The sequence below is a fragment of the Triturus cristatus genome, chromosome 9, assembly GCF_964204655.1.
Source record: "Triturus cristatus chromosome 9, aTriCri1.1, whole genome shotgun sequence".
Taxonomy (NCBI): domain Eukaryota; kingdom Metazoa; phylum Chordata; class Amphibia; order Caudata; family Salamandridae; genus Triturus; species Triturus cristatus.
Window position 1 is genome coordinate 20,417,862 of NC_140592.1, and position 12,621 is coordinate 20,430,482.

Consider the following 12,621-nt stretch of genomic DNA (forward strand, 5'->3'; position numbering starts at 1 on the left):
TCGAACTGCACACCACCTCACTGAGTAAGCATTGACTGCTTGACTCACTACCCTGAGAGTCAAGTTGTAAAAGGAAATACTTGGTAATTCAGTTTGAATTCAGTAATTTTGTGGCCCCATAACACTAGTGGTAAAAGACCACCCTACCAATTTTTTCCCTGTAACCATCGACTGGCGTGAGACCCCAAGAAAAGGTGTCTGAGCATCTCTGAAAGACTTGTGCCGGCTTCAGAACTGAGGTGTGTTTTTTGATCTTCTCAGGAATAGATTCCATGTGACTCTATAGCCTAACGTTCAATTTGGAGAAAGATCAGGTTCATTTAGTAGAGTGATTTTAAGATATTCTCGATTTCTGATCTCTCCATAGATGTCAGAACTCTGTTTTTCCCTTACAGTACAAATAAAGCTGCCCTTCCGGCCTCGACAAGGTGCTCCTTTCTGAGTGTACTGGGCCCCTACTGGCTGTTCATTTATTTTTTAAATATACTTTTTATGTAAACAAGTTAAATTAACCGCATGCTGTGGGCTGTGGTACTGTTGCACAACTGAATACAGCTGTAGTCTTACAAAGCCTCTAGGCTGGCACATTCCAATGACAAAGGTCTCCATCGAAAAAACGACTTTGCTTTAAAGTGACAAAGTTATGAAGTCTCTTGATAAATGGGAAGACTACTTTGGACGAATGTTTGGTTGTGATGGAAGCAAATCTTGTTCATGCCCTTAGAGCTGCTAAATCACTTTATATGCAAACTGGGGAGCCTAAGGGCTATGGCTTAGACAATTGTATTTGGCACGTCAGCGGTTTTTCTTTGTCGTTTTAGTTCAGTGGCCATTGAGGCTTTGAAAGAGACTTATTATGGAAATTAGGAACACGTGAAGGAAGGCTGAGACAAAGCTGGATGACTACTGAATAATATAATGTCCACTTTGTTGAGCAGACAGTTGTCTTAAACCCAGTGGGTTAACGCTGAACCTCCTCACGCGATACTACTCTTCTGGCTGAGGCACCGACCTGTTTAGCCTGTAATCTGTGCCTAGGGTCAGACCAGCACTAGATCCCCTGCAGAGTATGATTGAAAGAGACCATAGTTTGGCCCAGTGCCAAATACTGAGTGTACATTTTCCACCAATCCTGGCAGAAGCAACATCCCTAGTGTGAGGCTGGTAAAGTGCACTGGTAGCTTATCCTGTTCCTGTACTCCCACAAAGCTCCTTGGTGGTTAATTCTAGGACCTTGTAGTTTGTTTGGTTTAATATTATTTCAAGAGTAATACATTTTTTTGAAGCCACTTAATCCCTTACTTTTTGGAATTTAATAAAACTTGGCACTTTATATTCACCATTTACAAAAGTAAGTTACAGTTTATATGACTAATAATTTATTTTAGCAATATGCTCGTCTTCAGTGGTCTACGTATTAGAAACATATGATGAAGTGAAATCTCAAAACATGTTTTTAGATAAACCTGTTTTCCCTGAAAAATAAAGATAGTTTATATGCACTGTAGATAACTTTGTGATATCGTTGACTATTCATACATCCAATAGGAGAGCTGGGATTTCCCAACTTCTCGCTGTGTTTTTTGGGGATTAACGTGAATAGTGAATTGGCTTTTGAGGTCTGTCTAATCAGCTATTCATCTGGAAAAATGCTGACTGGGGGTTCTGTAGGCCCGATCTATGCCCAGACTGATTCTACTTGACAGTGATAACCACAGTTTTAATTTCACTGAGGTTAGTGGCTAGAGACAGAAAAGTGCTCCTGAAAAACCCCTCCTTTCAAGACACCACTGTAAATATTGAAGCACCCTCTGCAGGTACCAGAATCCTAGGAACATTGCTTGAAAATCCTCCTGAGTGCAGTTTGAGATTCAGCTCTTGCATTAAGGTGCGGCTTAGTATCTCCCACTTCAGCACTACCATACTTATGCGGCAGGATAAAGTAGGGACTCGAGGAGTGACCTTCTGGAAGACCAGCCAGTCTGGTGGTGGTCCGGATGATTATTGCTGTTTTCATATTGTAGTCACTGTTCTATGCATTTGTAAATGAGACTCTTGGAATCGAAGATTCGAGGAACGAGAGGAAGTTTACAGGAACTTATCTCCCAACATTTCTACTACTTTGGGACCTGAAAGTTAATTGTCATCAACTGTTTTATCCTTTAGATGATCAGAATTCAGTTTGCCGTATGGTCGCTTCCTAGCTCACATTTGATCTTTTTCATCAGTCTTTCTTGTGTTGACTTTTCTGGTATTTCAGAGATGATTTCTTGACTGCTACAATAGTGCTTAATTGGAAGATACTGTTGAAGATTATTTTTCAATTTTTATTCAGGCACAAGTTCAACTTGTGTGTAAACCATTTTTTTGCTTTGTAAATATTGTTTGTCTTCCAAAATTGATTCGTGGTTAACTTTTTCTCAGCCCACATGCATATTTTACACAAAATATATAATCACCTTGCCACAAAAAGTAGGGAGTAATTAAGTTCACAAGTTCAAAACATTGTAAGGCTCAAGAAGACGATCCTTAAAAATAAGGCCTGTTGCTTTCTCATATTATTGGAACCTGTGAGCAAGGAAAGCTACGGGGGTATCATCTGTTCAGCTTGGAATTTGTGGCCTGACTAGGGCATTTACTGCTGAGAAAGCTTAGCGAGGACATGATGTTGTGCTGGTATGTATGTTTGTGGTATTTGTGTAGTGCGAACCTAGCCAAAAGGCGCAGCACTGTACTGGCTCACAGGAAAATATACAGTTGAAGGCTTCGAGGATAGCTCTGTCTGAGAGTAGAATGAATAGTTCGTAGAATGAATAGTTCAGTCATTGTTATGTACTGTTCTTTAAAAAGGGATCTTTTCGGATGTCCCCTAAATTGGAGCTCCTTTGAGGCTTTCCTGAGGGATATAGGGACGTCTCCCCAGATCCTGGATGTCTATATATTGACTTCCTATTGCCTTGTTGGTTTCTTTTTGACATTTCTTAGTCTCCAGTCACATGATGTCCTGTAAGCAGGTGTGCAGAGAGCCATTGGTGATGATGAGCTTGTCAACCATATAGGCGAGCGTGCCGGTCATCATTGTATTGTAGGTGATGCAACCTATTTTAAAGAATGTACACCCCTAAAGGGGCCTGGTAAAAACTGTTTGATTTACTGTATTGGAAGTAAGTCATAACCTGAGAGGTCAGGAACGACTACTAAAAAGTGGTGGCCAGACCTTGAACAGCGGTTCGCTTAAGATGCAGCTCCTATTGTTTCTTTGCATTTAATCCACATTTCCTTTCCAGTATTTGGGACCCGTGAAAGGTTGTGTTCGAGGCATATGAGCTGCAAATTACACACTTTTGCATAGATCGCCATCTGGTGTTGGGCCCGGATGTATAGGCAGGATCTGTGGGGGCAGCTTTATACTTTTTTTCTATGCGTGGGTTAATGACCCTAGCCCTGACTGGGTCTTTAAAAACCTCTGGCATGTTTTATTACCTCCTTGAGCATAGGTAGTATGGAAGTAGACCTATGTTCTGTATCAAAGGTGTTGAGGAGGAAATCAGTGTGTGCTCTACCCCGTGATAATGTGCCGCCCTCTGAAGTAGGTGGTGAAAACCTAATGAGTCCTCTGGTGGAGATGGCCTGGATGGGTAAAGGTCATCTTGTGGGACATCTGGAATGTCTGGATTATTATAGTCGTCCCATGGGTCTGGGGATCCTGTAGGGGTGGGGTCTTGTGGCACATCCCCTGGATCATCGTATGGGTCCCCCTGATCATCATGGTCTGGAGACTGGGTCGGAGAGCGATGAGGCAGGGGTGGAGAAGGCGGAGGGGGTGGAGGTGGAGAGGGTGGAGGAGGTGGAGGAGGTGGGGAAGGCACTCTGAAAGGGGCGGTAGCACAGTCTTTCCTCTTTGGAGGTGGAGGCAGAGCTGGTTTGTCCAAATGTCTCTTTTTAGAAGAAAGTGCCAAATGTCCAGTTTTTGGATCCTTGGTAAGTGTATTTTGCAAGGGATCCGGTGTAAACAGCTCCTGAGACAATGTTTGTTCCGTCGGCGCCAAAGGTTTCGGGACCGATGACTTTTTAGGCTTGTCCGTGCCATGCTTTTTTGGAACCTCCGGTTTTTTGGTCGGCGCCGAGGTAGGCTTCGGCGCGGGAGTGTCGGTGCCGAGGGCCTTATGGTGTTTGGTTGGTACCGAAAGACTGGGTTTCGACACCAAGGGCTTTGGTGCGGAGCTCGGTGTCGAGGTGGAGGCCGGTCTCTTTTTCGGTGCCGAAGTGTGTTTATCTGCACCGCTGGCAGGCTGGCTCGGGCCCGAGCCGCCGGAAGGCTTATTAGGCTTCTTCACCGGGCCCGAAGGTGGGGTGTTGGAAGCAGTGTCTTTGGTCTTGCCTAGGCCCGGAGGCGAAGGCGTGACCGAAGCCTTTTTAGGTGTCGGCGCGGGTGTGGGAGGGGGTATAGTACTCACGACCCTCTGCGCCGGGGTGATGTCCTCCACATCCGAGTTGTCGGCTTCGGAAGCACTGACGAGGTCCTCTTCGGTGTGCTGCTGTCCCGGATCTTAGACGTCGTCCCCGAAGATGTCGTCTGGAACGGAGGTTGAGGAGTGCGCCATGTTTCGTCTGGCCCTTCGATCTCGAATAGTCTTTTTCGATCTGAAAGACTTTCAGGCAGGACAGTCTCGAGCCTCGTGTTCAGGGGAGAGGCAGAGGTTGCAAACCTCATGAAGGTCGGTGTGGGGGAATTTGGACCCACATCGAGGGCACATCTTGAATGGAGTTGTTTCCATCGGCCGGGACCGGAGCTTGGATAGGCCCGAAAGCAGCCGTCGACGACTGGAATCAAAAATCTGTCGAAGAGAAGGTGATTGAGGAGATCAGGATCTGGACAATACCGCGATGAGCGAGGATTCCGCTTCGATCGTCGAACTGGAAGTGTTCGGAACCGGAGCACGAAGTATTACATTCGAGCCCGATGGCGGAAAAAAACAATCTGAGGATGGAGCCGAAGCCCATGCGCAATACGAACCAAGGGAGGAGTCACCGACCTCGTGACTTCCAAAGACTTTCCAAGAGGAAAAACAAACTGCAAACATCCGGGCCCAACACCAGATGGCGATCTATGCCAAAGTGTGTAGATCTGCAGCTCTACATGCCAAGAACAGATGCATACTGGTAAGTAGCATATTCCTTTCTTTGCCATAGAGACAGCGGGAGAATGTGGGCAGTGTATGCTTTGGGGTTGGTGTGGAGTCTATGTCTGCTGGCGGGAAGATGTCTGCGTGAATGTGTGTAACACTGAGTGCTGATCAGTATGGGGATATTTGGAGAGGTACTGTGAGCAAAATTGAAAAGGTGTTTGTTTCACCAGGAACACATGTTATGTATTGACTACACAAGCGAGATGATGAGCCCGAGGCGGGCGATGCCCTGAAAGGCGATTGGTTGGTGCAGTGATGGAAAAGCGCGATTGAGACTAACTATACAGTCAGACAGAATAGGACCGAAGACTTGTACTGAATGGTGTTCTACACAGAGGAGAGGTGCACACGTCCGAAGGGGGAGAGTAAACAATCTAATAAAGGAGTCTATGCCCATGTGCGGTATCACTGAGAGGAGAAATACCTCGATTTCGTGACTGAAATCTTCTTTGAAGAAAACCAACTTGTTCAACTCCAAATCCAACACTAGATCACAGGAGTATGCCGAGTATATGTATCTACAGCCACAAAACACTTTTGCATAGTTTGAGTAGACGGTTTTGTTGCTAGCGTGGCAGGGTTTATGATTAGGATGTGTCGGATAGAGCTTGTAAGGTGTGTGAGGAGCGGCAGAGGGGCTCAATAGATCGGCCTCTCTTACCTCGGTGAGCCCACTTCTGTTGTGTTCCCGAAGAGGAACAGAGTGGGAAGTTATGTGGGTGCCCTACTTCCAGTCGTGGAAAGTTGAAGTGGAACTTTTGCACAAGAACATTTGGAGTGCAACGTTGGTCAGTTTATTGTGGGCATAAAGTGACTTTGGCGGGGTATGGCAGATTTGTCCGCTGAAAGCATGGTTTATGGTACAGCGAGGTGAGGATGGGGGATGTAATCCTGTCACCAGCTATGGTTTGGCACCATGTCATGTACCGATGTGGAAGTTGGACTGTTCTGCTCCCTGGAATCCTGTAGGATCATGTAGTCTGCGTTATGCTAGGAGTTTCTCATGCCATAGACTGCTAGACCAAGCCGTTATTTGTGAATGAATGTAGAAGGTACAGATTTTTAAAATAAACATCTTTTCGAAGAAAACCGAAGCAGTAATAGTACTTATGCTACTTTGTACTACCCCGACATGCTACACATATACTAAGACACAGAGAGGCTGACCGCTTGTCACCTGCAGATAGACCCACATATACTCGCAGACTGGACTGGCACGGGCACAGCACACACTGACACAAACAGATAGAAATGGTAGGCAAAGGTTTTTTAATAGTCTTCCTGGTTTTGCATCTGTAGAATAATGTAAAGGAGGAGGGCCGGCTCTTAGCTAAGAAAGTAGTACATCCTTGTGTAAGAACTATGCTTTGTACGAAGAGTTGGTATCCTACAACTATCACTGTGTGTGGGAACGGGCTCTGTCCGGTTCATGGAGAGTCTGTCGTCTTTTTAGATCCTAGCTGAAGCAGAGCTTTGTATTACAGCCTGATCCTATCAGCTTGAACCAATGCAGAACCATTAAACACTGCGCATGCTTTCTCAAAAGCCCAACCCGCTGCCTTTATATTAATAATGGGAAGTGCCTAGGTTGCCCCATGAGGCACCAGAGCTGTGTACAAACCAGGTATATTCTGAATTATTTTCCAAGTGATTTCTCTCATCCTGGTTGAACCCAATCTCTGCCAGGCTGCTGGCCTTCTGTGGAAACAAATCCCATTGCTTGCTGAACACCTTCTTCAGTGCAGCAGACTCTGGAATGCAGCTTGTCCACTGCTCTCCTTATGAATTCCAAGCTGCCATGTTGTTCACTTCCGGCAGTCCCAGGTGGGGTCCACATATGCCATGCAGTCCATTCTGCAGCTTGTAACACGCCCCCCGTCCCCCCTCTGCTTACGATCGAGCTACATTGGTGCAGCATTTGGAGAAAGCTTAGCTGGCTCATGACTGTGGAAACCTACATGTCTGCAGTGTTTACATTAAATAAGGGACTATTTGTCTTATTGGAGGCTTTTATCCTGGCCCCACTTGGCAGAAGCCTTCTTTATAATTGGTTCCATTTTGAACAAGAGACTTGCAATGTACTGCCGGAGATTTTGCAGTTCTACTTTTTTAGGTCTGCAAACAGAGGGCTATGCAAACTGCACAGGGGTTAGCTTCATTCCTGTAGTCTGAGGGTAGGGGCACTATTGATTTCACAGCGTAAGTGTTAGATGGGTCATGCCTAGAGAGGGGTGTTGCTTTTATCGGGATTTAGAGCTTTGCGCTGGGCTCCTGTGCTGTGGCTTTGAATTGCTACCGCACAGGCTTGCTGAAAGGTTCTGATTTTCCAGCTAGTTCTTGAGAACGTCTCCAAATTCAGTCCAAGCAGAAGGCCTTCTATGGCTACTCTACAGTTCTTGCTGCAGATGCCGTGTAAGAATTAAAATCATACGCAGCAACTGAACATGCTTTCACATGTCTGGTTTCGCATGAGCACCAATCGTAGTCTGTAGTGGGGCAGGGGTTTAGTCCAAGACCAGTGTGCCAGCTCTGCTGCTAGAGCACGTACCTGTCCGGACCTGTAGTGGATGCTGAATGATGCTTGTACATAGGAGTTCATGTTCACGCGGCATGAGAGAGTCAAACAGACGATGTGATTAGTAGTTGGGAGATGGGTGAAAGGTGTGTGGCCTGACAACCTCATCCTTCGTTCACAAATATATCTTTGTGCCCTCAAACTCGATATGGCCCGTGCTACCCACAAACCTCGTCCCTGTAGCGAAATACCTGCCCCCTCCCACACGCAGTAATAGCATTTTTATAGAGGCTCTAACAATTCTCAGTATAATTTTTATACAGGCTCCAACAATTCTCAGTATCATTTTTATACAGGCTCCAACAATTCTCAGTATCATTTTTATACAGGCTCCAACAATTCTCAGTATCATTTTTATACAGGCTCCAACAATTCTCAGTATCCTTTTTATACAGGCTCCAACAATTCTCAGTATCCTTTTTATACAGGCTCCAACAATTCTCAGTATCCTTTTTATACAGGCTCCAACAATTCTCTGACTAATTGGAACTGTGATGTTGTCTCTCATAGGTATCCTCATGTTCGTGAAGTGTTGGTCGAGGATCTGCGGCTCCCCGCCTTCGGTGCGGACAGTCGCTGCTATTCCGACCCCTTGATCCCCCCCGACCGCAGTGCCGGACGTCATGAGCATTGTAATCCCTCTGGGAGTCACCACACCAGATACATCTTACTCCGACATGGCTGCAGGATCCGAGTAAGTACACACTTCTCATGTGTTTTCATTGTTGTGTGACATGCAGGAATGCATGAATTTAGTTTTGTGAATCATGCAGGGGTGGCGCCCTTACAGCTAAAGCCCCTTTTTGGCTTCTTCAGTCTCTTACGTTGTTAATGCATTGAAGATATATTTGGACTGCCAATCTGGCCCCTGTGTCACATTTTAGGTTAAATGCTGAGATTCATAGCTGATGGGTGAGTGTCGTACAGTTCATCCGGGTGAACAAGTGTTGATTCTTCAAAGCAGTTCACCCCTGATGTTGGTGCCTTTGGGTTTTCCCGTCACTGCATTCGCTGTATTTTAATTACTGACCGAACCCTTTCTCTTGAGGGACTGCTTTCTCCCAACACACTTTTTCTCATAGTTCTGGGCTTTTGTAACCAACTGGGCAATTAAGGCAGCCCTGTGAACCTAGGTCTGTGAGATTTGCAGAACTAAACAAGTTGCTTCCACTATCCAAACCATCTCTTTGGCAGTTTGCAGTACGATTGAGAGTTTAGGTTTCTGCATAATTTTGGTAAGTCTTAATATTTAGTTTTCACTGCCTCTGTGGCACCACGAATCATGGGAACTCACTACTTCTCTATTCCTGATGATAAACGCATCAGATTATAGACTGGAGGTTGAAACATCAACAGGTAATGTATGAGCCAGGGGCGGGTCCTCCGATAAGGCGGAGGAGCGTTGCCCCACTGCTGGCAGAGCAGAAAAAAAAGAAAATGATAACTTTATTATCATTTTAGTTTTCTTTGTTACGGGGCTGGGTTAAGGCGGGGTGCGGCTGGGGTCACAGGGGAGCAGTGATTTACACGCTCCAAGTGCAGTTGTGGTCTGAATGGTGCGTGGGTGGTGGGGTGCATGCGGATATGGGTGGGGGGGCACAACAAGAGGAAACAGTGCGCGAGGTAAAGAAATTAAAATAAAATACACTTACCTTGCCGCGCTGGGTCGCGTATCTCTGCTTATGCTCTCCTTGTAAGACTAAGGCACAGGAAGCACAGCCAGGCTCCCCAGACCAAACACAACACTGCAATGCAGCGTTGTGGTTGGTTTTAAATTGGTTTGACGCTCAACCAGGGAATGGGGGCCTGGGCATATTATCCACGCCGACTGTAATGCAGCCTGATCGGAGAACAAGTAAAGTGTGTGTGACTGGTTTGGGTGGCCCGATAGGGCCGACCAAACAGTCATTGTGCACTTAGGACTGGGCAAACCACTCCTCCCCTGCCCTGCGAGAGCAGAGCAGTCCTGACCACCCACAAAGGAAGCATAAAATGATAGTAAAGTTAGTATCATTGTATGTTTCGTTCACAGTGCACTGCTTAAAAGCAATGGGGCGACACTCCTCCCCCATACCGGAGGAGCCACCCCTGTCCAAGCGTGCATGACTGCTGGCTGGCCTGCAACGTTGTGATTGGCTATGGGATGCCTGGGTGCATCCTGGTTCGGACCTCAAGAAGAGTGGCAATGCGGCGAAGAGATGGCGGCCTTTATAAAAAGAAGTCTTTTTTTAATTTTTTTATTTAACTTTCAAAAAAAAGTAATAATTCAACTCAAAGCACCCTCGCCTCCCCACCCCCGCTCCATGCCAGTCGCCACTGGTTTGAACTCGCCTATTTTGGCATCTAAGGTGTCCTGGAAGTGTTGGAACGAAGGTGTCCAAGTTGTCTCATTTTGTACATATGAGAACTCGTTCGACCAGCTGTTGTTTTCACTCTATGAAATGAAGCGCTTAGTCATTTTTTCACTGCCACCATTTCAGTTCAATTTATGATATTGAATTTCTTTGAAAACATTTTTATCATTAAATATGAATTGGGTATCCTGTAAGCCTTTGCATTCACTTGTGTTAGACAGGGTTCTCTGACAGTTTAAATTCTGCTAATAGCATATCGAACATGTGTTTGTATGAAGACATCTGTGTGTGACGTATTGCAGTGATGAAAGCCTGATGACTTCAGGGACGACCTTGTCAGTTGAAAAAGAGAAAACAAATAGTTGTAATACTCAAAGAAACTGAGGAAAACTTTCATAAACTCTGGATTCTGCATCTGGATAGGTGCAGAACCAATAAGCTGACATGGCATGTTCTACTTGCACCTTACATAGGCTCTCAACATTGCATATAGATTCCTTACATCACGTTAGGTTACTCCAATTCCATACCCAATTGAAGATGATGATTTTTGCGCTCCGTATGGACAAGGTCACAGAGGAAAGCATCTAGGGGGACTTCTAGTCTGAGGGCGAAGTACTCCGTTTACTCTTACCGGATAGGTATGCAGATGACCCCTGCTTCCTTAACTAGTGTGCCCTCGGACGTGCAAGGATCTATTTCTCTAGAAGCTATTAGGGGCCCTGCAGCATGGTTCGGAATTGTTTTAAGACACTGGCCTCGACAGGATCGATGACAACAAGGGGGCAGAGGAAATTCTGGTCTGCCCACGTAATCCCATGTACATTTGTTGGCATGCCGTGGCAGGCACTAAACACAGCTGTCAGGTACTACTAGCCCACCCCTTCACGAGTAGAGTTTAAAACCAAATAGATGCTGTAGGCAAGAAGGGATGGAAGTCCACAAGGTGTCTTATGGCAATTAAAGTGGCTGTCCTCAATAGATATGGTGACCAGCAATAGGAAGAGATTTTTTAGCTCTACCACTTGCCTTGAAGCCTTCCTGTCTGAGCCAACAGGCTGGTACACCCTGACTTTGTCCTACACAAGCATTCTTGTCTATGCATTTCTAGACTCCACCCCGCTGTCCGGTCCTTTATCTATGCCATTGGATAGGGAACGCCTTTTGTGCAAAGGCATAGGCAGTGGTACATCACGAAAGGAAAGCTGGGTTTTGTTTCTCAAATTGTTTCACTATTTTGTTCCGCCATTTTAATCAAATGATCAGATCATATTTTGTGTTTCTCTTAAAGTCTTAATGTATTTTTCTAACTGGTTAAACCCCCTAATTTTTATATTCATATTAACTTTAATATATTTATGTGGGATACTCTAAGGAATCCTTTTTTTTTTTTATTTTTATTTTTTTTAAGATCTGGCATTAGCTAGACCTTTAGACTTTGCCTAAATTATAATTTAAAGTATTACTATAGAGGATTTCAGCCTGTATAAGTAAGCTTTCAGGCAGCCCACTTCATCCATTGATCTGTTCTTCTCATTCACCTTTGACCCCCTACAGCATGGGGCAGTGTATCGTCTTACTTCAGCCATTGGCAAACTTCACTGTGAGTGACCGCATCTGCCACAATCACGAGAAGCACATTCACCAACACAAAGTAGCCTTGCTCTGTGCCAGGGACTATTCTGGCAATGTGCCATTTTAGAGACCAAAGTAATTTTGCTTTTACCCATTTTCTTTACCTTTATTAATTAGGCCGAGCAGCTTCCCCAGCAATAGAGTTTTGCAAAAACTCTGTGTTCGCAGCATGTGTGCTGTGGATGCACTTGCTTTGCATAAGTCAGTCTTCTAATATTCGGCTCAGATGATTACAAGTTGTTTTTGTTCCAAGACTTTTTCTTCATGTCAGAAGGCTGTGTGACTCCTCTTGGTAATACTGTGCATGGTCATTGAGTCCATCTTCAGATTGTATGTTTTTCGTTGACTGGTTTGGATGTAATCTCTTACGCTCCGGTTTGAGAATTCTTAAGGCTCCCTTCGGTTCTCTAGTAGATCTCCACTCAACAGTATTGTCTTGATTATGTAGTTTCATTATGTCCGAGCGATCACCCTTCTGCTAAGTGGGTCTTCAGCTCGCCTTCGTGGCCCACGACTACCTTTCTGCACTTCCAATGTCCTTCAGAGAATTACCTGCTAATGGAGCGAACTCTGTTCCGCTTCTGTCTGAAGTCACTCTTAAGTATCCACATACCTGCCAACACTCCGTTTGCAACCTATGCTTCTCGTCCGATTGAGAGGAAAGCTATGAGGCTTGCTAGATTTTTAGATAAAAAAAGACTCTTCGAGATCGACACGCTCGATGCCAAGAACTGCAGCTTAGTCAAGCAGGCGATGTACTGGACATCTTCGGTCGACAACAGGAGGAAGGCAAAGAAGCTTCGACGGCACAAGAGGAAGCACTATCCATGATTCCGATTCAGAGTCCCACGCCGACCTGGACTCTGCC

General features: G+C 45.4%; 1 protein-coding gene across 9 annotated transcripts in view; it reads left to right on the forward strand.

Moving 5' to 3' along the window:
• SETD5 (SET domain containing 5) overlaps positions 1 to 12,621 on the forward strand; it is a 351,936-nt gene that overhangs the window by 88,088 nt on the left and 251,227 nt on the right. For all 9 annotated transcript variants that reach the window (XM_085624253.1, XM_085624258.1, XM_085624255.1 and 6 more), the window contains one exon: positions 8,275 to 8,458. In XM_085624253.1, coding sequence (XP_085480379.1) covers positions 8,388 to 8,458 — 71 coding nt within the window. In that variant the 5' untranslated portion in view covers positions 8,275 to 8,387. The remainder of the gene's footprint in view (positions 1 to 8,274; positions 8,459 to 12,621) is intronic.